Genomic DNA, 24,718 nt, shown 5'->3' with positions numbered 1-24,718 from the left:
AATTTATTTATATCCGCTTGACTAGTTTCTAGGGTCCTTTGTTTACGTTTTAGTCACTACTTAAATCAGTTTATGCGATTTCTGTTTTTACCATGAGTGAGAAGTGTGTGACATGCCGTAGGGTCGTTAGTTCCGGGGTATGGTGTGATGGGTGCTGTAGTTTCTTTCATTGGGGCGAATGTAGTGGCGTGGGAAATGGCGACATATACGAGGCTCACCAGTGGTACTGTAGGATCTGTAGTAGAGATAGGAAAATACTGGAACAGGAAGGGAAAATTGGATAATTGCAGCTCTTCAAGCTGACTTAGACAAGGCAAGGGAGGAACTGGACAGGCTAAAGAGGGAGAAGGGTGAACAGAGGTGGGAAGTGGCAACAGGTAATAGGGGCAACAGGCAAAGGAGATCATCAGACAGCTTTGTCATAAATCTTGAAAATAGATTTGACGTATTGCCTCAGTCAGAATCGGATGAGCCTCATGTAGCTGAAGTTGTATAAAGGGCACAACAATCTTTCAAGGACTTGAAAAAGGTAGGGAAATTTGTAAAGAAAAAGAAAGTTCTGTTGTTAGGTAGCTCCCATGGTAGAGGTGTTAGCCAACTACTGCAGGAAAATCTAGGTCCAGAGTACCAGGTCACAAACTTTTTCAAGCCTAGTGCAGATCTGGGTCAGGTAACAGAGGATGTAGGTTCTTTATGCAAAGATTTCACGAAGGAAGATGCTGGGTGGTCCGGGAAATAGCTCTGACAGAGACTCTGAATATTCCATAGAGAGTGACCTGGTGAAGATAGCATCAGCAACGAAGCATACGAGTGTGGGATTTGTGTCTGTGTTGAGCCGCCATGATCAGCCTCATTTGAACTCTTCCGTTGGGAGGGTGAACTTGGAGTTGGAGTGGCTGCTTAGGACGGATATAGGGTCCCATATTGGTTTGCTTCCTGTGGATGCTATCGGTAGGTAGGACTACACTAGGCATGGCCTTCACCTCACTAGGAAAGGGAAGGGAAAACTGTCTGGACTGATTGCAGAAAACATAAAGGAGGACACTGTCACAAGTGGTAAAATACCAGTGGTCACAGGTGTCAGAGGGATGCCTTTCTTAGGATAGGGAAGGGGGAAGAAAACGAGTTTTAAGGGAGATTGGCAGATAAACTCAGTTTGAGAAAACAGATGAACAGGAGTCAGATTTTAGCATACAGCCTCCATTTAAACAATGTTTAACAGAAAGTAATGGGAAACTGTCAGTTCATCTTTGCCAAAGCATTTATAATCCCATTAGTATGCAGTAGCAGTTATCTTTATTACACCAGAACATTCTGGGACTCATAAACAAAGTTGATGAACTACTCATTTGTATTGATGAAATGAATTCATCTAACCAAATTGACATAATCTGCCTCTCTGAACATCAAGTGACCACTGGCATAGATATGTTAGACATTTCAGGATTTACTCTAGCTTCCTACTTCTGCAGAGTAGATATGGATGGAGGAGGAGTTGCCACATTTATTAAAAACTGCCATAAATTCAAGAACATTGACATTAATAAATTCTGTTTAGAGCAGCATCTAGAAGCATGTGCAACAGAAGTATAGTTCCATAACAGATCCTATATAATAGTAACTATTTACCGAGCACCTGCAGGATATTATAATCTATTCATTTATCATCTAGAAGCTCTTTTGGGTTATTTAACAGGAAGAAACAAAGGAATTTAGATTGCTGGTGACTTTAATACAGATTTTCTAATGCAATCTTCCAGTAAACATTTACTGCAGTTAGTAATGTTGTCTTTCAATCTAACTCACACTGTAAACTTTCCAACTAAGATCACTAAATCCTCAAGGACAGCCATTGATAACATTTTTATAGATAAATCAAAGGAACAAAATCAAATCATAAAACCTGTAATAAATTGACTATCAGATCATGACATGCAGCTCCTTGTTTTAGATGTAAATTATGAGCGGATTATCAAGAGTGCTAAGTCTGAGTACAGGAGACTAGTCAGTCAACCAAAAATTGAGTGTTTAAGAAAACTGCCCAAAAGTATGAACTGGAAAGATGTTTATAGTGCCCATGACATGAATGCAAAATATAATACATTCATGAACAATGTCAGTACCATGTTTGAAAACTGTTTTCCTCTAAAAGTTACTCTAATTAAACAGAAGTCTATAATAAAACCGTGGATTACACAAGGAATAAATATTTCCGGTAAGACAAAAAGGAAAATGTATCTGTCGACCAAGAATAGCTCCAATACTGGTGATTTAGCTAAATGCAAGGAATACTGTAAAGTATTATAAAAAGTAATTCAGACATCTAAACAAATGCAATATGAGAAAAAGATAGCATTGTCAGGGAACAAAATAAAAACAATATGGGATATAGTGAAAGAGGAGACTGGTAGAACCAGAAAGGAACAGGAGCAAATAGCATTAAGGGTAGATGACACATTAGTAACCGATGGGCATAGTGTGGCAAATCTATTTAACTAGCCTTTACATATAGCTTCAGGTACATGAATATGTCACTCACTTCACCAAAAGAAATAACTTCCATAATAAAAGCTTTAAAAACAAAGCATTCTAGTGGTTACGATGAAATATCAACAAAGTTAATTAAGGCATGTGCTTGTGAGTTTAGTACAATTCTAAGTTACTTGTGCAACCAGTCAATTATAACTGGGACATTTCCTGACTAGGTAAAATATGCAGATGTTAAGCCTCTATTCAAGAAAGGGGATAAAGAGATACCATCAAACTACAGACTGATTTCACTTTTGCCAGCATTCTCAAAAATTTTAGAAAAACTAATGTACAGGCAGCTTCTCAACCATCTGAACACAAATAACATATTATCAAGAACACAGTTTGGATTTCTGAAGGGTTCTGATATCGAGAAGGCTATTTACACCTACAGTGAAAATGTTCTTAATTCATTAAATAACAAATTACAAGCAGCAGGTAATTTCTGTGATTTGTCAAAGGCATTTGATTGTGTGAACCACAACGTCCTTTTAAATAAATTAGAATTCTATGGTGTCACGGGCAGTGTTGCAAAATGGTTCAAGTCATGTCCCACTAACAAGAAACAAAGGGTGTGCAAGGGATTAGTGAATTTAGACATCAGTCATCATAAGAATGGGAAGAAATTACATGTGGTGTCCCACAAGGATCCATCGTAGGGCCATTGCTTTTTCTTGTGTACATTAATAATCTCTCATCAGTTACACTGTCAGAAGCAGAGTTCGTTTTGTTTGCAGCTGACACAAGTATTGCAATAAATAGTATGTCGAGTGTAGTTCTAGGAAGATCTGCTAATGATATTTTCATGGATATTAATGAATGGTTTAAAGCCAACTCATTGACATTAAACTTTGAAAAGACTCACTACATGCAATTCAGAACCTGTAAGAGGTTTCCACCCAGCATATGCATAAAGTATGAAGAAGAGCAGATGGAAGAGGTTGACAGCCTTAAATTCCTGGGATTACAACTTGATAATAAATTCAATTGGGAGGAGCACACCACAGAACTGCAGAAACGCCTTAACAAGTCTGTATTTGCAATTCGAGTGTTAGCAGACGGTAGGCGACATAAAAATGAAAAAGCTTGCATACTTTGGCTACTTTCATTCCATAATGTCATATGGTATAATATTTTGGGGTAGCTCTTCAAGTCAAACAAAAGTTTTCAGAGTCCAAAAGCGTGTAATACGTATTGTTTGTGGAGTAAATTCACGGACGTCATGTAGAAACCTTGAGAGGCACCCACATGCCTTGCTCATACTGTGGCATCAAGCAGTCAGGCCTGCAAGATGAGTGGTCTGCCAAGCGCGTGGATTCATTCTTATTTATCGAGTAACATGTACTCTCGTACTCACATTTAAGTTACAAATTATCCTCCTGTATGAATAATACGCAACGGAAACACGCATCTGACTATCAGTGATTTACAGAACTCTGACTGTTCACTACGCACTGGCAATACCACATTTTCTTTTTGTCTTTTATTTAACGGCTTTTACCAACACGTGGCCACCGCACTGAATATGAATGGCGCACACATTATAAATTCGGGACATTATGACAACATACAATTCAATGGAGAAGTCCACAAATCTTTTTCTTTTCACTATCTTATTTATTCCGATAAATTCTCTAACCTAAGCACACAAATTCTATAACCTACAACAATAACACATGAGAAATTCCGCCCAGTGGGCATGGCTTTACATTAGTGAATCTCTATATTATGGTCTCGTAATTATTTAACGCTACAGTGCACTTTCTGGATAGGATGGTGGATCTTTTATTATACCTCACACTTCGACTCTCACAATCGTCATCACGAAACTTTCCTCCAGACCGAGCGGTACCGAAGGAACATGCATAACCCGCTAATCTTTTGAAACTACCTTGCTACTCTCCCATGCAAACCACACATACCCAAATTACATGACATACACCACACAACAATATGAATGCTACACAGAGAATAGTCACAACATTATCACTTTCAGCTTTCCCACTTCAATTAATATTTATCCCAGTTTCACACGACACTGCCCCACTTTGTAATTCTACTTTCCTACTGTGAACTCTGGAGATATATGCACGTCTTCCTGTGCAATGCAAGCCAAGTGGCGTTGCTGGATAGACGGCCGACTCACCTTGATTCTCTCTCAGAGTTTAAATCTAGCGTCACACGGAATCACATCACGCAATTTAACATTAAGAACATAATCATCACACACGCGAGTTCTCAACTGATACCATGGACGAGTACTTCTCTTTATCCTTTGTCTCATACACAGATTGAGACTCACACAGTACTCACCACGTGGAAGTACTCGTCTCTAATTTCAAGTCCTGCACACGCCATTTCTTAAATATTTCAGCTTATGGTACACACGCTATTTCTTAAATATTTCAACTTATTGTACACACGCTAGTAATTCAGCTTTACTTAAGCACACGGAAGTATTTCAACTTATTGCTACACGTGGTTTCATTGTGACCGTTGGTCACTTCCGATGATTACTACAATCCCATTAATATTACCTGCCTGACATTTAATTCTCCCCACAAAAGTTCCTGAGATAGAGAAATTATTATTTCAAACTACTCTTAAATTTTCCACATGCATACCATGTCTCCACTCTTTCGTCATTACGGAGCACAACTAAAACAGGTCTTAACAGCACAAGATCCAGCGGCAGAGTGCTGAAAGATGGCCGTTCTCTAGGTCATCTCCCATCTCTGTCGAGGTGGGGGAAGCACCTTGCTATCGTATTGGTCAGCCACATTTCAGGCGCTCAAAGCTCTGGTAAATTTCATGTCTTTGGTCCCACCAAAGGTGGCCAAAGGATCGACTCAAAGATGATCATATATTCACACTCACTATCTGTGGTTAGCAGACGACCATACATTCATTCATTTCACAGATCTCACCAAAGTGGATGTAGGGATTTACTTTGTGGGAGTGCACATGCGATCAATTAAATAAATAAATTGTCATTTATTCCCACACTGGTATCCGGCTTCGCTGCATTAATTGAAATTGAGTTATTTTTACACAAAAAATGTGTTGTTCTGACAAAAATACTGAAGTATGTTGTACCTATTTTCAATGTCGGGCGGTACTGTACCCTTTCAACCTCTTCAAAGAACTGGGTATACTAACCACTGCCTCTCAGTATATTTACTCCTTAATGAAATTTGCCCAAAATAATATATCTCTTCTTCCAACAAACAGCTCAGTTCATACATACAATACCAGGAACAAAAATGATCTGCACAAGGACTTAAAAGCACTTACTTTAATTCAAAATGGGGTCCACTACTCAGGAACACTCATTTTCAATAATTTGCCAGCAAACATAAAAAATTTAGTTACAAATAAAGATCAGTTTAAAAGGAGCCTGAAAGATTTACTAGTGGCCAACTCCTTCTACTCCATTGACGAATTTTTTAATACAAACAAATGATGTATTGTATATATTCATACTATTAGTATTGTTATTTCTGCTAAAAAAAAAATTGACATGTTCCACATCCACGAGGATCTCCTCAGCATGGATCTATGGAACTAATCTAAGAAACACGGCATCTACCTGGGAACACGTGTCTATGGCCCTCGGAGTCTTGTGGACGAATAGTACATGCTGGATTTCATAACATCGTCATTTTCGAAACCCATGCTGATTCCTACAGAGTAGATTTCTCGTCTATAGAAATGTCATTATACTCGAACACAATACATGTTCCAAAACTCTTCAACTGAGATATTGGTCTATAGTTCTGCACATCTGTTCGACGTCCCTTCTTGAAAACTGGGATGACCTGTGTCCTTTTCCAATCTTTTGGAACGCTACACTCTTCTAGAGACCTACAGTACACCGCTGCAAGAAGGGGGGCAAGTTCCTTCGTACTCTGTGTAAAATCGAACTGGTATCCCATCAGGTCCAGCGGCCTTTCCTCTTTTGAGTGATTTTAATTGTTTTTCTATCCCCCTGTCATCTATTTCGATATCCACCATTTTGTCACCTGTGCAGCAATCTAGAGAAGGAACTACCCCTATGAGAGTCTTCCAGCTCCTGCTTATGTTTCAAATTGTTTTTGAATTTTTCGATTAAAAAATATTTGAATTAAATCTTATTTATATATGTTAAAACCAAATTGCATATATATCATAACATTCAATTCTTTGAAACTTCCTGGCAGATTACAACTGTGTGCCCGACCGAGACTCGAACTCGGGACCTTTGCCTTTCGCAGGCAAGTGCTCTACCATCTGAGCTACCGAAGCACGACTCACGGCCGGTACTCACAGCTTTACTTCTGCCAGTATCTCGTCTCCTACCTTCCAGAAGTAAAGCTGTGAGTACCGGGCGTGAGTCGTGCTTCGGTAGCTCAGATGGTAGAGCACTTGCCCGCGAAAGGCAGAGGTCCCGTGTTCGAGTCTCGGTCGGGCACACAGTTTTAATCTTCCAGGAAGTTTCGTATCAGCGCACACTCCGCTGCAGAGTGAAAATCTCATTCTGGAAACATCCCCCAGGCTGTGGCTAAGCCATGTCTCCGCTATATCCTTTCTTTCAGGAGTGCTAGTTCTGCTAGGTTCGCAGAAGAGCTTCTGTAAAGTTTGGAAGGTAGGAGACGAGATACTGGCAGAAGTAAAGCTGTGAGTACCGGGCGTGAGTCGTGCTTCGGTAGCTCAGATGGTAGAGCACTTGCCCGCGAAAGGCAAAGCTCCCGAGTTCGAGTCTCGGTCGGGCACACAGTTTTAATCTGCCAGGAAGTTTCATATCAGCGCACACTCCGCTGCAGAGTGAAAATCTCATTCTGCATTCAATTCTTGGTCCTTTTTTTTACTTTATTTACTATGTTATCTGAACTTATCATACTAGCATTTACTAGGCACCTGCTGTATCTGAAGTCATACAGGCCATAATCATGTTATACAAGGCTACAGTCTTGTGAAGGCACAGAAGAAGATTTCTTTAACCAGTGCCAACAAGGACTGAAATTAAGCATAGGTACGTGACTGTTGGTGTTACTGTGGTCTTTAGTTTGAAAAATGGTTTGATGCAGCTGTTTACATCAGTCTAATTACTGCAATTGACATCTGTTTGAATGTGCTTATTGTATTCGAACCTTGTTCTTCCTCTAAAATTCTCCCCACACCCGCTCCTTCCTCCATGCTTCTCTTCCTTACAAATTCACGATTCATTGATTACACTGGATATTTCCTGTCAACTGGTTCCTTCTTTTAGTATAGATCTGCCACAAATTTCTCTTTTTTCATATTTGATTCAGAATCTATAACACTGCAACCGCATTTACGTAGCTTATGCAATCAATTGCCAAGTTTGGATTATTAAGTACTATGCCCCAACAGAGCAAAGTAGTCCTGTCACGGAAAAGCCACGTATAACACTTCCGACCGATACCCTAAAGTTGGAGGCAGTTTGTAAAACGGAACTGTTTTGTTAGAGTAATTATGGTATAAAGCAACAGAGCAGTGTTACACTCTGAGAGGAATTTTATGTTGACCGTGTTGTACCTAACGGGGGTGGCTTATCAGAAATGAAAGTCAGAATTACGCGAATATTTGAACAGCACAAACAATATTTTACCTATCTACTTTGTTCAAAGAACAAGGAAAACGGTCGCCCTCTGAGAGGAATTTTGTTATGTTGACCGTGTTGTACCTAACGGGGGTGGCTTATCAGAAATGAAAGTCAGAATTACGTGAATATTTGAACAGTACAAGCAATATTTTACCTATCTACTTTGTTCATAGAACAAGGGAAACGGTCGCCAGCCTAATTAGGCAAGAGAATGATTGACATTCTTGTTCAAGAAATTAAGTATGAGTAAACTTAATGGACAAACACAACCTATATTTTGCCACATGCGAGTGCAACGAACTCTGACACCTGCATATGTTCGCAGTTAAGATTGGAAGCTAATAGAACAGAACAAACTATTTGCATAAATATAACAGATAACGAAGCACACTGTTACTTTCAGGGCTTATTCAAACTGAATGGTCTTTATAACATTACTATTAATATTCACTGCAGAACCATTAATTGGACATAGGTTCAGTACTATTGTTCAAATATTTTCCTAGCTGACATAAAATTATAAATGTAGTTCACTGCAAAATTATGAACTGGTCAAAGGTTAAATATCTCTCAACTAAATAGTATTCTATTTAGAATGAAAGTTAAATGGAATTCTCTAACAGGTTACTTCTCACTGTCTTTTCAATATAGAAATTATTGTTTTCATAAATAGTGGTAAATGATAACCTGTGGATCTTATTATACTATTAATATGCACTTTCAATACCCAAAAGAAACAAGTGCTTAGCAAGCATCCAACTTTCCACAACTGCAATTCACGACTTTTACTGCAGTGAGACACAATGTTGACAAATTTACAAGAAACTGACTAACCTTTTAAAATTGACTACAAGCAGCACTATGATCATTAACTAAGCAAAACTTTATAAGCCTCAGTTTTAAGAATTTTAATTTTTAAAAGAAATAGCAAATTGTCTTTATTACCACAGTCTTCTACTTTCAAGTAAATGATTAAATAGGTGACTTTGAAACTCCAAAAAAACTTTAAATTAGGCTGTTTCCATCACTGGGAGGCTTTCATTTTTTCCACAAACTAGGACACTCGGTAATCATAGTTCAAATGGAGAGGAACCTGAGAGGTGTTGTGATATGGAAAAAATCAAGGTAGGTACATGAATTTAGTTATAAGTTACCTTATATTTGTGCACACTAAAACATCCAATGAGCTGATCTTTCACTGTACATTACTATAGTGCTCTATTATAATTATTGTGCAATGTGGCGGCAGCTGCATATTGGTAGGTGGATTTGCAGGCAGAATTGCTGGACTCTGTCCCTCCTTGGTGGCGATGATAGATACCAATTCCAGAATAGTTCCAGCTATTTATCCATCCATCCGAGGCATTGGTAAGTGGCAGGAAAATTCTCTCTCGGAACCAGCACAATATACAACTTTTACATGGGCAGTGCACAGTTTGGTAGCTCGTCCCCGACTATCTCTTGGTTCCACCTTTTCTACCTAGGCCAACCACAATTTGCGCGCGCTACGAAGTTCCGTTCCCAAGGGGAACCACCCTACCTTTTACAGACCATATAACTAAGATTCCTGAGTGAAGGTCAGCAGTTTACATAACAGCAAACAAACATTTCAAATAAAACAGAACATGTGCACATATTAGTATTTCTACAAAAAATTATTCACCCAAATTCCAATTGTATACAGTAAGTTTTGTCTCCCTCCAATTGAGACAAAGAATTTAAATGACAGATATACTACATTGCATAGAATCAAACCACGACATCAAAGTTTTAACAAAGAAAGGAGTATACAATTTTATGTTATCGATTCAAACACATTTACAGATACTCAACGATGTAACATTAAATAAAACAAAAGGCAAAAATAAATCAGTAGAGTATTAGAGCTATGGTGTTACAAATCTCCTCATTAGTTGTTTGTTCAACCCATCTAATCTTGGGTATTTTTCCTTAGTACTACATTTCAAAAACTTCTATTATCTGCTTGTCTTAACTGTTTATTGTTCACTTTACACTTCTGTATAATGTCATACTCTAGACAAATACTTTCAGATAATAATTCCTGACATTTATATTCAATGTTAACATACTTCAACTGCTCAGGAATTATTTCGATGCTATTGCCAGCCTGCATTTTGTATTCCCATTACTTCTGTCATCATCAATTATTTTGCTTATCAAATAGTAAAACTCGTCTACTACTTTTGGTATATCTTTTCCAGATCTAATACCCTCAGTATTTCCTGATTTAATTAATCTACAAAACCTAGTTTCATTTTTCTTTTATACAGCCTCTTTCCAACAAACTGTCCATTCCGCTCAACTGCTGTTCCATTTCCTTTGCTGTTCTCAAAGCATTACAATGCCATTACAAATCCTCAACATTGTTATTTCTTCCATCTGAATTGCAATTCCTGTTTCAAATTTCTCTTTGGTTTCCTTCACAGCTTGTTCAATGTATAGACTGAATAGCATCAGTGATGGGCTCCTGTCTCACTGCCTTCTCAACTACTGTTCGCCATTTATAACCATACACTCTTTATAAGTGGAGTGTCATTGGTAATATGTTCTTTATAAACTTTTACTCCTCTATTTTAATGCAACATTATCAAATGTTTTCTCTAAATATGCAAATGCTATAAATGGAAGTTTGTCTTTTTTAAACTATCTTCTAAGATCAAGTCATAGAGTCAATATTACTTCAGATGTTCTTACTTTTCTCTGAACCCCAAACTGATCTTCGTGAAGGTTGGTGTCTCGCAATGTTTCCACTATCCTGTAAATAATTCTTGCCTATTTAGCAAACATGAAGTATATAACTTTCAGGTCTGTAATATTCACAATTGTTGGAACTCCCTTTTTTGATTGGAATTATTACATTATCCTTGATGTCTCATATATGTGGCACACCATGTGGAACAATTTTATCTTGGCTGGCTCTCCTATGGATCTCAATTATTATGAAGGAAACAGTCTATTCCATTGGGGTTTTTTCGATTTAGGCTTTTCAGTGCTGTGTGAAATCCTTCTCACATGATATCATCTCCCAGGTTATCTTCATTAAAATCATCTTCCCTTTCTGAAATATTCTTCTCATTTTCCTTGTATAACCCAACTACACAGGGTGTTCTTCTACAGCCTTTCGTTAGGCTTTTAGGCATAATTCCTTATCTGTTTTGTACTGACTGTCGGTCTAACTTTTTAGACATACATATTCCTTGCTATCTGTTTCATTTGCTGCATTTTTACATTTTCTTCATTTATCAAATACATTCGGGATCTCAGATGCTTTCCAATGATTTCTTTTGGGCTTTGTCCTTTTCCCTATTTGATCTCATGCTGCCTTTAGTATTTTTCCTCTCAACGCTTCCTATGCACAATCTAATCTATTCCTTTCTCTTGTTTCTGCCAACTGTTACCTACTGCTCTTGACGAAATTCTCAGCAACCTGTAAGCAAACCCATGATTCCTTTTAACTGTGAACCATATCTGAAAAACCTTTAAAATTTTTCCCATAAAGGAAACGAACCCCAACGAACCCCTAATTGTTGGTAGTTTAAATGTAACTATTAACTGATTATATTGCTTTTGCTTTTAACTAAGTTTGAACACAGTATAGAATTGAGACGTAGCCTCTGGAAATCAAAGCTCAGGGGCGAAATATATACGTAAACTCAGCAGGTATCTCGTCCATTTTTTGTTATTAACGACAGACGATCTGTCTCACTGCCACAAAAAACAATCGGTTAGCCACTCATAATGTCTGTTCGTTACAGATTTGTTCTTCACTCAGTGGAGTAATGGCGTAATATTCTTCGCTAACAAACCTAATTTTTTACATTTACAACTATTAACCTTTAATCACCTTCCAATTAACTTTTGAAATGACATTAGACTGGTGTGTCTTAACTGAATTTAAATTTCATTACAGTAATCAAAAATAAGTCGAACTTCTGACCAAAGCACGAATATGATTGGAGGTGCCAATTTACAGTTGCAGTAGACACATAAATACACTTCAGTGTTTTATCACTGTCTACCTGAGTCATAGTTTTTACGACTGTTTCCAATTAGTGTCGTAGCATTACTGTAGATTCGAAAACAACTGGTTTTAACTCATCTTATGACCGTTTCTCTGATATCAAAGTATATTTCTATGAAGATTTGACCGCCAGTTCTGGAACAGCAAATGAATTAAAACGTTTCTGAAGGGAACTTAGGATTTTGAACTGAACAGTAACTGTGTTAAGTCTGGAGGACTTTTACTTACAGAGTGGACCAATATTGCTAAATAAATTACGCCGCTCTGTGACTGTCGTTTTGCATTTCAAGTTAGAAGTTTTGTTTCTTATTTTATTGTACATAATGTCAATCACTGATTATGTTTTGACAATAGTTAGTTCCATATCAGTTTTGCAGCATAAAAAGCCTCATAACAGAGAAACACAAGAATCGTGATACAGTTCATATCTTCGGATATAATAAAGGACGAAAAAACTAATTTTTTCGTCATTGCCTCCCCAAATCATCCTTATTGACTCCTAAGCCTTGAAGCGCTGGAGATATGTTTCTTATTGAACTATGAAATACGATATGTCATTGGTATCGAAGACTCACCTGTTTAACATTAGGTGCTATAAGTCCATAATTTGTTTTTATATTTAATTTCCCTCAGCAACTGTTCAGCCATACACTGAAGCTGTTTTAGATATGAGCAAGAAGCATGAACGATTGTTTTAGAATCTTATTTTAAGTTGCAACATCTTCAATATTCATATAGAGTTTTATCTTAATATTCACGTAATATTCTATACATGTTTCCGATTGATGATGCTAGATATTAAAACTAATCAGTTAATTCTCTTTTATTTCAGCTGATAGTAAGTTTCCCGGATGGAAGTTATGTGGTGTTAGTCCCTGGGAAATGGGTGACAAATATGAAGGCGATATAGTGGTCTCAACAACACTTGAATTGAGAACTGTTCTTAGGGACAAGGAAAGGAAGTGGCCAACCACCGAGATTCCGTATCGCATTGAAACCTTGTATTTCTGTAAGAGAATTATAATTATTCATTTTCTACTTTGTTTATAATATTACAGAGCTCATACTCTACCACATGTCTCTTATATTATAAGAACAGAATACGGCGACTAGTGACTGACAGAGCAATGAATAGGCATGTATACGTATATCGCTTATTGCAGGGCCCCAAACACTATAAGAAAAAAAAAATTCGACCTACCAAGATGGAGTTATGCAAACTGATCATAAATCGATACTCATACAGATATCGACTGAAAATGCAAAACTGTATACTTCGGCGGCTGACAGTAAGGGGAATGAACTTAGGGTGCCTCCTAGGGGCCAACTACCATTGGCCACTGTACTCCAAAAAGCCTGTTTGCAGTGGTGTCAGGCACATTCGGCCTGGAATCTCATCGACTGGAGTAGAATTGCCTTGAGCGGTGAGTCCCTCGAATCGAGCGCCGATGACGAAGACGTGTCTGGAGATGCCCTGGACAGTAATGGGGTATCAACCTGACTGTAGTCCATCATACGGGCTGACAACCAGGAGTGATAGTCTCGGGTGCCACCATTTCATTTGTCAGCAGAGCCCCTTTGGTTATCATGTACGGCACCCTTGCAGCACACTGGTACAATGTACGGCACCCTTACAGCACACTCGTACATCGGCGATATTCTACGCCCAATTTTGTTGCCCTTCATGGTTTGCCATTCCTGGGCTTAAGTTTCAGCAAAATAGCGCCCGACCACCGGCGAGGCTCTCTGCTGCTGGTTTTCATGCTTGCGAAACGCTTCTTTGTCCAGCGAGGTCGCCAGATCTCTCCTCAATTGAAGAGAGCCATTCTACCAGTTCGGGATATTGATGCTCTAACGCGCCAATTGGACAGAATTTGGTACGATATCCGCCAAGAGGACATCCAGCATCTCTGTCACTCAGTGGCAAGCCGAATAACTGCTTGTATAAGGACCAGAAGTGGATCAACTCGTTATTTACTTGCTCATTTTGTGTCACTCTTTCTCTCCAATACATCATCCAATTTTTCTGAAATTGTAATAATTTGTTTGTCTGTACGTGTATATGACATCTACCATTCCGATAAGTTTTTCGTGGTGCGTCGTTTTTTTTGTCTTCTAGTATATATTTGAACACTATAACATGACGGTGAATGCAAAGTGGTTTGTAAACCAATTTGGACAGAGGAGAGAATTAAGGAAAGTAGGCATTTCAAATATGAAACTCACAAAAGAGGAGCATCCTGAATTGAGAGAATGTGGTCGAAATACTGTGTTTGGTTTTCAGAGATAGTTTCACTTTGGAAGACTGTAACATGGTTCCTCCTTCCAATCATCGCTCAATCTCTGAAATAGTAGATGTTGTGATAAAAGATAGCGGAATAGAAAATTACCAAAAATTATTCACCAGTAGAAAGGTGTCTGGATCTGATCACTTGTAAGATTCAATGTAGACTATGGGAAAGAATTTTCTTCCTGTTCGGAAGTGTACTGTACATGGGTAGAGCAACGGAAGTAGTAAGTGATTGGAAGAAAACGCAGTCGATTTCCGATTCAGGAGGAGACAGATACAAATACTTATAAGCCTATATCAAGGACACCAATCAGATGTTGAACATATGCTCATACTTTATTACCTTTGTAGAACAAAATATTAATAGAGCGCTTTATTAATCAACATGGGTGTCGCAGACAGAGATCTTATGAAAGTCAGTTGCGTCTGACTAGATTAGATGTACTTTTCGTTCCCATTGATCCGTAGTGAGGAGATCCTCTGGAATGTGGAACATGTCAGAAAACAAGAACACACAATAAATATGTACAAAATAAGAACATATATGCTAATGTACCTTCCACAAATCCCAAATTAAATTGCCCTTGCAGATATGGAATCTGTCAAAAAAAAGTAAACAAACAAATAAATAAGATAAAAAAGTCTTAAGCACAATTACATTTAAAAGGTATATAAAAATTCTCACCAAATACTAAGCATTTAATACACTTAGGGGCGCATGATAATTATTAGGATATTCTAGCCATGCACCTTCAATTAAAAAAAATAATAATAAACACTTTACATCAAACATCAGAATTATGTAAATACACAGACACGATTACAGATACAATAAGGAAAAGAAGAATGCAGTTCTACGGACGTATCCACAGGATGAATGAAAACAGAACTTCAAAGCGAATTCTTAAAGTGATCAACTCAGGCAAGGGAAAAACAGACAAGCACACATAACAGTAAACGATGCAGAAAATAGAACTGAATTCAGGAACATAATCAAAAAACATAAATTTGACACCACAACACAGAAGAGACCAGGATGCAAATGGACAGCTGAGCGAAAGAAACAACACAGTGAACACATGAAGAAAATTTGGGCTCAGAAAAAACATAACAATCATCATAAAGGAATTCAAGTTCAAACGCTCTCTTTAAATGGGAATAATCGAAAATAATAATAATAATAATAATAATAATAGTAATAAACACTTTACATAACTTATTTGGAATGATTGCATTACTGCAGAAAAATTGTACAGAAGTCAGATTGTAGGCAATATTCACATTATGTGACATCACTAATAACTCCAACACGAGATACGAGCAGTGCACTATAGGCAACAGTCGCCATGTTGATACTATCATACTCGACTTCTGGATGGCATTCCATACGGTTCTGCACAATCATTTAGGGAACATAATACGAGCGCACAGAGGAACCGACTAGAGTTGCGACTGGGTTCAAAAGATTACACTGTTAATGATAAATAATTAGAAACTGTGGCAACGGTAAAATACGTTGGAGTATCAGTGTGCAGCGACATTAAGTCGAATAAATGGAGAATGGCTGTAGGAAAAGCAGATATCAGGCTGCAGTACACTGAACGATTCATCCATGAAAGAAGTGCCATACAAAACATTTGTTTAAAACAATCTTGAATATTGCTAATCGATCTGGGATCTTTTCAGTTTACTCCTGATACGAAAGTGTAAACTGTAAGAAGAGCAGAAGTCATCTTTAGCAAGTGTGGCACTGTGGGCTCTAGATAGCCCTGACAGCAACCAATAGGCCATTCCAGGAAGTCTCATGCAGTTATGCTTGTTTTATATATCGCTGCCTTCAGCACCAACACTTCCGTATCTTCAGGGCCATACCAGGATTCGTGCCATGTGCATAATTGTATCTGGCCACAAGCCAAAGCCAAGGAGGGAAGGGGTGTGGCGAGGATGGGAGGGGAGAGGATGGGAGGGGACTATGAATTGTGTTATATCAGCATCAGAAATACCTTATCTCCAAACCCGTTCCGTAAATCATCAGAATCAGCTCTTCATGCTGTATGCCAAGGCCATTGAAGGGGAGAAGACAGGGAGATGACAGCCCAAACATCCCATGACCCACAAGCCTTTACCCACAACCACATTCTGTAGCCAAATACAATAAAGTATCTGATCTGCCTAAAATACCCTAAGATGCCAGAAATTTTGTGAACTAAGCTCGTATTACTGACTTCCAAAAATTCGTTTAAGGACTGGGTCACCAGTCACATTGGTAAATTTCATTTGAAGCTACATATCATTCACGAAGAAATTGTGGAACAAGTAGACATCATATTTATCTATAAATAATTAAAAACCAACATTTGCTTGTAAAATATAAATAATGAATCAGGAATTTGTATTTTTTGAAAATGAGGTTTACCATAAACACTGTCCCAGAAACCGTGAAAATGTGAAATTTAATCGAGTCCTGCTTCGTATACCAGTTGCTCCTGTCACCAGCAGGCAGGTACACTGTAGAAAACGAGGAAAGTTTGTTCTTTGTATCACAATATTCTTTGAGCTTATTTCTGTCACCAATACATGGTTGCATATGAATAGTCCATTTTTTGTACCATGTGTGGTTCTCACTGTCACCAACAGATATCTCCAATGTTGAAAGTGCAACAGATCTATAAATTAATTATTTTCAACGTCTAAAATGTTGAAATATTCTAATATATCTGCAAAATACGTAGACAACACAAAAAAAATTACGTTCTGTTTGTGTTTCTTTTCATTGAACTGTACCTGTGTATTTTACTGTGTATTTTTTAGAAAATTAGTGCAAGTTTATGTTTTTGCACAAATTTTAGTGCATATCCTTGTGTAAGGTGGCTTCCTGATGTAATTTTCCGCAGTCAGAACTGCCATAATATCCATCACATGACTCGGTTTGAATCGGGTGACCATTGGCAACAGAGGCTGGGTGAGAGCACGCGCCTGTAGCGCTAGCACCAGCGGTGGTTGTCTGATACGGAGTAATTTAATTGAATTTCCGTTTTTTTTCACATACTTCTGTGAAGAAACGTACTATATACTTGCGGAGAAATGAACTATACTTGTGTATTTTACTATGTAAACTGGTGTTTATCAAATTACTCCGAGTTCTTATTTTTTGCGTAAATTTAGTCTATGTTGTAGTGCGAGGCAGCTTCCTCATATAATCTTCCACTGTCAGTAGTGCCATGTCATATCTCTATGTTTAAATCCCATGTTACTACACAGCATATAGTTTAGATCAGTGTGTTGGAGATTGCATATTTATTTCCTGCAGTAATTTTTTGGTAAGCATTGTTTCTAGTAAACTATCGATACATCTGTCTTCCATAGAGATATTTATATCTATTTTAAGAACTTACTGATCTTGCAGTTTCAGGCAATAATGAGAAAGCTGCAGAACAGATTTTAGAGTTAGTCCATTCTTCTCAATGTACATTGCATACATCTCCACGACAGTAGGGTAATTTTCTCTATTGAGGGCTCTGCTTGCTCTTTCTAAGTTAATCTTGACTGTTTTGTTCATATTTTTTGAGATTGTATATCAACTGTTTACACTGTACAAAATGACGAGGAGGATTGGCTCCCGTCTGTAAATAGCCGTAAGTTGCATTGGACACAGTCAACTGGCTTCTGACTAAAGCTCAAAGCTGTGGCAATATCGGGATGCCATTGAAAAGACCGGTGACACCTTTGGTACCTTTGTAATCCCCTAGTGACCTGGTTGTCACTGCATCTTCTGGTACACAACGCCTGACCAGTCCATTCTCGCTCGAGACTGTGTGGGGCACAAAGTGGGCCAGCGTGGCACTGGGTGTAAGGCAAAAGAAGCAGTGGGCTGCACGGCTGTGGCTGCCTCCTTTTGCTTTAGCAACAGGTACAGTATGAGGTGCAGCCCAGTGTTAATAATGGCACTTCTGAGCCAGCACAGTTGCCTCTCTTCTCGGGCCGGTGGCCAATTTTCCTGTCCAGTTCGCTAATCATTGGGAGCCCCAACGTTAGGTGGATGATGGATCCCCTCAGGGAAATAGGCAGGCAGGGTGGGAAGGAAAATCAGCGTGCACTCAGTACGTGTGCAGGGGCTCACACCTGTGATGTGAGGGAGACCCCGTGGTGGCTACCAAGTGCACTGGCTGCAAATGGTGGCGTACGTCTGCTCCAATGATGCCTGCCACTTCGTTTCTGAGGCCATCCCCAGCTTCTTTCGGCAAGTGGTTGATTCGATGAAGGCAAATGGCGCCGCACGCGGGGTGCAGCCTAATCTGTCTATTTGTAGCGCCGTGCCCAGGGTGGGCTGCGCTCCTCTGGTTTGGAACATAGCGGTAGATCTAAACCAGGGGCTCCGACGACTCTGCGACGGTATCCAATGCGAATTTCTCAATTTCCTCTACCAAATGGAGAATTGTAGGTTTCCCCTTAATAGATCAGGAGTGCACTATACGCAGAAAGCCGCTACTAGGGTAATGGGGGACGTATGGCGTGCACATGGGGGTTTTTAGGTTAGAGAACCACTTCTCCCCTTGGTAACAGAGACAAATTGCCTGCAAAAATCGAAATTACATCAGCCACAGCATTCTCAAAGAATGCTCGTCCTTGCATATCGGATGTAGAAAAGGTTAATATGGTATTAGTAAACAGACGGAGCATGTAAGAAAAGGTCCCAGAATTAGTATCGCTTATTGAAGGATATAATGACCAGATACTATTAGGAACATAAAATTGTTCGAAACCGGAACTGAACAGAATGAAATCCTACATTCAGATTGGAACAATTATTGTAAGGATAAGTTAGCTGGTAATGGTGACGACTTGTTTATTGCAGTAAAAAACTCGGTAACACGTAGCGAGATTACCATGAAGCCCACCAGGTTGGACTAAAGCAAGACATTGAAGCAATTCAGCGGATGGCTGCTAGATTTGTTATCCATGGTTTCGAACAAAAGGCAAGTATTACGGAGGTGCTTTGGGAACTCAAATGGAAATGCCTGGAGAGAAGGCGACATTCTTTTTGAGGAACGCTATTGACAAAATTTAGAGCACCAGCGACTGAAGTTGATTGCAGAATGTTTCTACTACCGCCATTAAACATTTCGCATAAGGACCACCAAGGTAAGATACGAGAAATTAGGGCTCACAGGGAGGCTGTATTTGTGAATGGAACTGGAAAGGAAATTACTGGTAGTGGTATCGGGTAGCCTCCGCCATGCACCGTACAGTGGCTTGCGGAGTGTGCATGTAGATGTAGATGTAGATGCAGATGTAGATGTAGATCCCGAAAGTGAATTAATGGGGTGGAGTTAAGCATCAAAGGTCGGGAAATAATGTTAATCGGATGCTCTTATAGACCACCTAGGTCAGAAGATGTAGTGCTAGAGAGCTTCAGAAAAAACTTACATAATGTCGTTAATAATTTCCTTGGTCATGTTATTGTAATAGAAGATGACTTCAACTTGCCATGCACAGATTGGGAGAGTCATGCTGTCAAAACTGGCACAAAAGAAAGGGATTTATGTGACACTGTTATGAATATCTTTTCCGAAAATTAAGTGGATCAGATAGCTGGAGAACAAGCTCGCGAAGGTAACGTTTTAGATCTCCTAGAAACAAACAGACCTGATTTTCAGGACTCAGTTGACGTAAAGGAGTATATAAGTGATTATAAGGCTGTGGTAGCAATTACGACTACGGGTCTTACAAGTAATATTACAATTGATAGGAAGATATTTTTGCTTAGGAAGAGTGACAGGATGCGAACTGCAGATTGTCTGAGTAGCCAGCATCAAACATTCAGTGATGAGGGCGAAGGTTGATACCATAGTCCTTGACTTCAGGAAGGCATTTGACATCACCCTGCACTACCGTTTAGTGAACAAAAGGAGATTATCGAATATCTGACTACATTTGCAACTGGATTCAAGGCTTCCTTGCACACAGAGCTCAAACGTCTCTCGAAACAAAATCGGCAGATGCAAAGGTATTTTCGGGGTACCCGTGGAGATGTGGTAGGACAGTTACTGTTCACAGTGTACACAAATGATCTAGTAAAAAATGTCAGATGCTCTTTAAGACAGTCAGCAGATGATGCCGTGGCCTATAAGAAAGTAGTAATGCTAGAATACTGTATCGATTTGCAGAATGAGCTCCACTGGCTTGATGAACACAAATAACTGTGGCTGTCAAATGACCACATAAAACAAATAGTGGGAGAAGCCGATGCCAGACTCAGGTTCATAGGAAGAATCTTAAGGAAATGTAACTCACCCACAATGGAAGTGGCTTACAAGGTGCTTGTTCGACGGATTCTTGAGTAATGTTCCTGAATCCAAGATATGGTATTAGGAGTGACCTGGATAAAATAGGAGCAGAAACTGGGCACACGAATGTGGGCAAAGTCTCACATGAGTGTTGTTCCAGTTGACGCTACAGGTAGGTGGGGTTACACTACACATGGCCTGCACCTCAATACTGTAAGGTGGGCCACAGTCACAGAAGGGGTGATCGCTGTGGTTGTTGGGACCAGGCAGACAGGTTTTTCAGGTTAAAGCCAAATTCCAGACAGACAACAACCAAGGAAAATAGAAGAAAAGAAACTTCATGCACAGCAAATAAGGATAAAGCTAAGGGTGGTATCAACTTACTTCACCAAAATTTCAGGACAATAAAAAATACAGTAGATGAGCTGATCGTGTGTTTAGATGACCTCAAAAATAAGAATGAGATTGATATACTTTGTCTGTTTGAGCACCATGTAACTGTGGGGATGGAAAACGTCAGTATAAATGGGTCTAATTTAGCATCTTACACTTGTAGATTTAGTATGGATAAAGGAGGAGTTGCCATTTTCGTAAAACAAGAGTATAAATACAGAACTGTCGAAGTAAGCAAATTTTGTGTTGATCAGCACTTTGAGGTTTGTGGATGTGAACTTCAGCTACACACTGTTGTGTTGATGTTAGCGACAGTGTAAAGGGCTCCACTAGGAGATTGGGAGTTATTCATAAAAACTTTTGACTCCCTATTATGCTGTCTGTCAGACAAAAAGAAGGAGTTATTAATCTGTATTAATTTCAGTGTTAACTTTCTAAGCAATTCTGATAGGAAAAGTGAACTAGAAATGTTGTTAACAACATATAACTTAGAATCAGTGATAAATTTCCCTACACCTATAGCTCAGGACAGTAGTACTCTAATGCAGAATACATTTTTACAGCAAGAGAGTGTAGAACAAACACAGGCTTTCCCTGTGGTAAATGGATTATCTGACGATGATGCACAACTGATCATCATCATCATCATTTAAGACTGATTATGCCTTTCAGCGTTCAGTCTGGAGCATAGCCCCCCTTATACAGTTCCTCCATGATCCCCTATTCAGTGCTAACATTGGTGCCTCTTCTGATGTTAAACCTATTACTTCAAAATCATTCTTAACCGAATCCAGGTACCTTCTCCTCGGTCTGCCCCGACTCCTCCTACCCTCTAGTGCTGAACCCATGAGTCTCTTGGGTAACCTTGCTTCTCCCATGCGTGTAACATGACCCCACCATCTAAGCCTGTTCGCCCTGACAGCTACATCTTTGATTTCCTCATTGTGGACACCCTCCTGCCATTGTTCCCATCTACTAGTACCTGCAATCATCCTAGCTACTTTCATATCCGTAATCTCAACCTTGTTGATAAGGTAACCTGAATCCACCTAGCTTTCGCTCCCATAGAACAAAGTTGGTCGAAAGATTGAACGGTGCACAGATAACTTAGTCTTGGTGCTGACTTCCTTCTTGCAGAAGAGAGTAGATCGTAGCTGAGCGCTCACTGCATTAGCTTTGCTACACCTCGCTTCCAGTTCTTTCACTATGTTGCCATCCTGTGAGAATATGCATCCTAAGTACTTGAAACCGTCCACCTGTTCTAACTTTGTTCCTCCTATTTGGCACCAAATCCGTTTATATTTCTTTCCCACTGACATTACTTTCGTTTTGGAGATGCTAATCTTCATACCATAGTCCTTACATTTCTGATCTAGCTCTGAAATATTACTTTGCAAACTTTCAATCGAATCTGCCATCACCACTAAGTCATCCGCTTATGCAAAACTGCTTATTTTGTGTTCACATATCTTAATCTCACCCAGCCAGTCTATTGTTTTCAACATATGATCCATAAATAATATGAACAACAGTGGAGACAGGTTGCAGCCTTGTCTTACCCCTGAAACTACTCTGAACCATGAACTCAATTTACGGTCAACTCTAACTGCTGCCTGACTATCCATGTAAAGACCTTTAATTGCTTGCAAAAGTTTGCCTCCTATTCCATAATCTTGTAGAACAGACAATAACTTCCTCCTAGGAACCCGGTCGTATGCCTTTTCTAACTGATTAACTTACAAAACTTAACAGGGTGTACACCTCAGAAACGATTAAGTAAAAGTGTGAGGGTGCTTAACCTGGTATCTGTAGATCACTTCAGAGTAAGTTTAGGAAATGTATATGGGGAAGATGTATACAGGGTGTTATAAAAAGGTATGGCCAAACTTTCAGGAAACATTCCTCACACACAAAGAAAGAAAATATGTTATGTGGACATGTGTCCGGAAACGCTTACTTTCCATGTTAGAGCTCATTTTATTACTTCTCTTCAAATCACATTAATCATGGAATGGAAACACACAGCAACAGAACGTACCAGCGTGACTTCAAACACTTTGTTACAGGAAATGTTCAAAATGTCCTCCGTTAGCGAGGATACGTGCATCCACCCTCTGTCGCATGGAATCCCTGATGCGCTGATGCAGCCCTGGAGAATGGCGTATTGTATCACAGCCGTCCACAATACGAGCACGAAGAGTCTCTACATTAGGTACCGGTGTTGCGTAGACAAGAGCTTTCAAATGCCCCCATAAATGGAAGTCAAGAGGGTTGAGGTCAGGAGAGCGTGGAGGCCATGGAATTGGTCCGCCTCTACCAATCCATCGGTCCCCGAATCTGTTGTTGAGAAGCGTACAAACATTTCGACTGAAATGTGCAGGAGCTCCATCGCGCATGAACCACATGTTGTGTCGTACTTGTAAAGGCACATGTTCTAGCAGCACAGGTAGAGTATCCCGTATGAAACCATGATAACGTGCTCCATTGACCGTAGGTGGACGAAACTAAAATGAGCTCTAACATGGAAATTAAGCGTTTCCGGACACATGTCCACATAACATCTTTTCTTTATTTGTGTGTGAGGAATGTTTCCTGAAAGTTTGGCCGTACCTTTTTGTAACACCCTGTATAATGAGCCAAATGCTAATGATAAATGCAGCATATTTCTTGACAAATTTATATCCCTTTTTTAACATTGTTTTCCAAAGAAAATTACTAAATGTAACACCACTGGCAATGGAGGGTGAAGCTTTGACAATGCCAGCCACTCGTGCTGGCGAAACGTCAGAAAAATCAGTAGATGAAAGTCGGCCGAAGAACCCGAGACAGAAGCCAATAGGCAGTTTGTCAACAAGTGGCCACGAAAGCCTTAACAATTTTGTTTTCGAAGAAATCTTGGATTACTACAGGTATTAAAGTGTCTTCAGAAAGAAAAAGAAAACTGTATGAGACAGCAAGAACTAGTAAAGATCCAGAAGTAGTTTTACACTATAAAAAATATTGTAACATACTGAGAAAAGTTGTAAGGAAATCAAGAAATACATATGTTAGAGAAAAAATTAACAACTCCAGCAAAAAAATCAAATCAATATGGAATGTTGTTAGAAGGGAGACAGGAAAAGTAACCACTGGGGTAGGTAGTATTACTGTTAAAGAGAATGCCATCTTAACCATCAGTACACAGGTAGCCAATCTACATCTACATCTACATTTATACTCCGCAAGCCACCCAACGGTGTGGCGGAGGGCACTTTACGTGCCACTGTCATTACCTCCCTTTTCTGTTCCAGTCGCGTACGGTTCGCGGGAAGAACGACTGTCTGAAACCCTCCGTACGCGCTCGAATCTCTCTAATTTTACATTCGTGATCTCCTCGGGAGGTATAAGTAGGGGGAAGCAATATATTCGATACCTCATCCAGAAACGCACTCTCTCGAAACCTGGCGAGCAAGCTACACCGCGATGCAGAGCGCCTCTCTTCCAGAGTCTGCCACTTGAGTTTGCTAAACATCTCCGTAACGCTATCACGGTTACCAAATAACCCTGTGACGAAACGCGCCGCTCTTCTTTGG

General features: G+C 39.3%; 1 protein-coding gene across 2 annotated transcripts in view; it reads left to right on the top strand.

Annotated features, from left to right (window-relative positions):
* The window catches only part of LOC126234396 (zinc metalloproteinase nas-14-like), a 300,270-nt gene that overhangs the window by 23,745 nt on the left and 251,807 nt on the right, over window positions 1–24,718 (top strand). The window contains exon 2 of one of the 2 annotated variants that reach the window (XM_049943087.1): window positions 13,009–13,185. In XM_049943087.1, coding sequence (XP_049799044.1) covers window positions 13,059–13,185 — 127 coding nt within the window. In that variant the 5' untranslated portion in view covers window positions 13,009–13,058. Of the gene's footprint in view, window positions 1–11,674; window positions 13,186–24,718 lie in introns of those variants that run through there. The other variant, XM_049943093.1, reaches the window with a different exon arrangement.

This window comes from Schistocerca nitens, chromosome 1 (assembly GCF_023898315.1).
Source record: "Schistocerca nitens isolate TAMUIC-IGC-003100 chromosome 1, iqSchNite1.1, whole genome shotgun sequence".
NCBI classification, from domain to species: Eukaryota; Metazoa; Arthropoda; class Insecta; order Orthoptera; family Acrididae; genus Schistocerca; species Schistocerca nitens.
The sequence above is the reverse complement of the archived record's forward strand: the minus strand, read 5'-3'. Positions and strand labels throughout refer to the sequence as shown.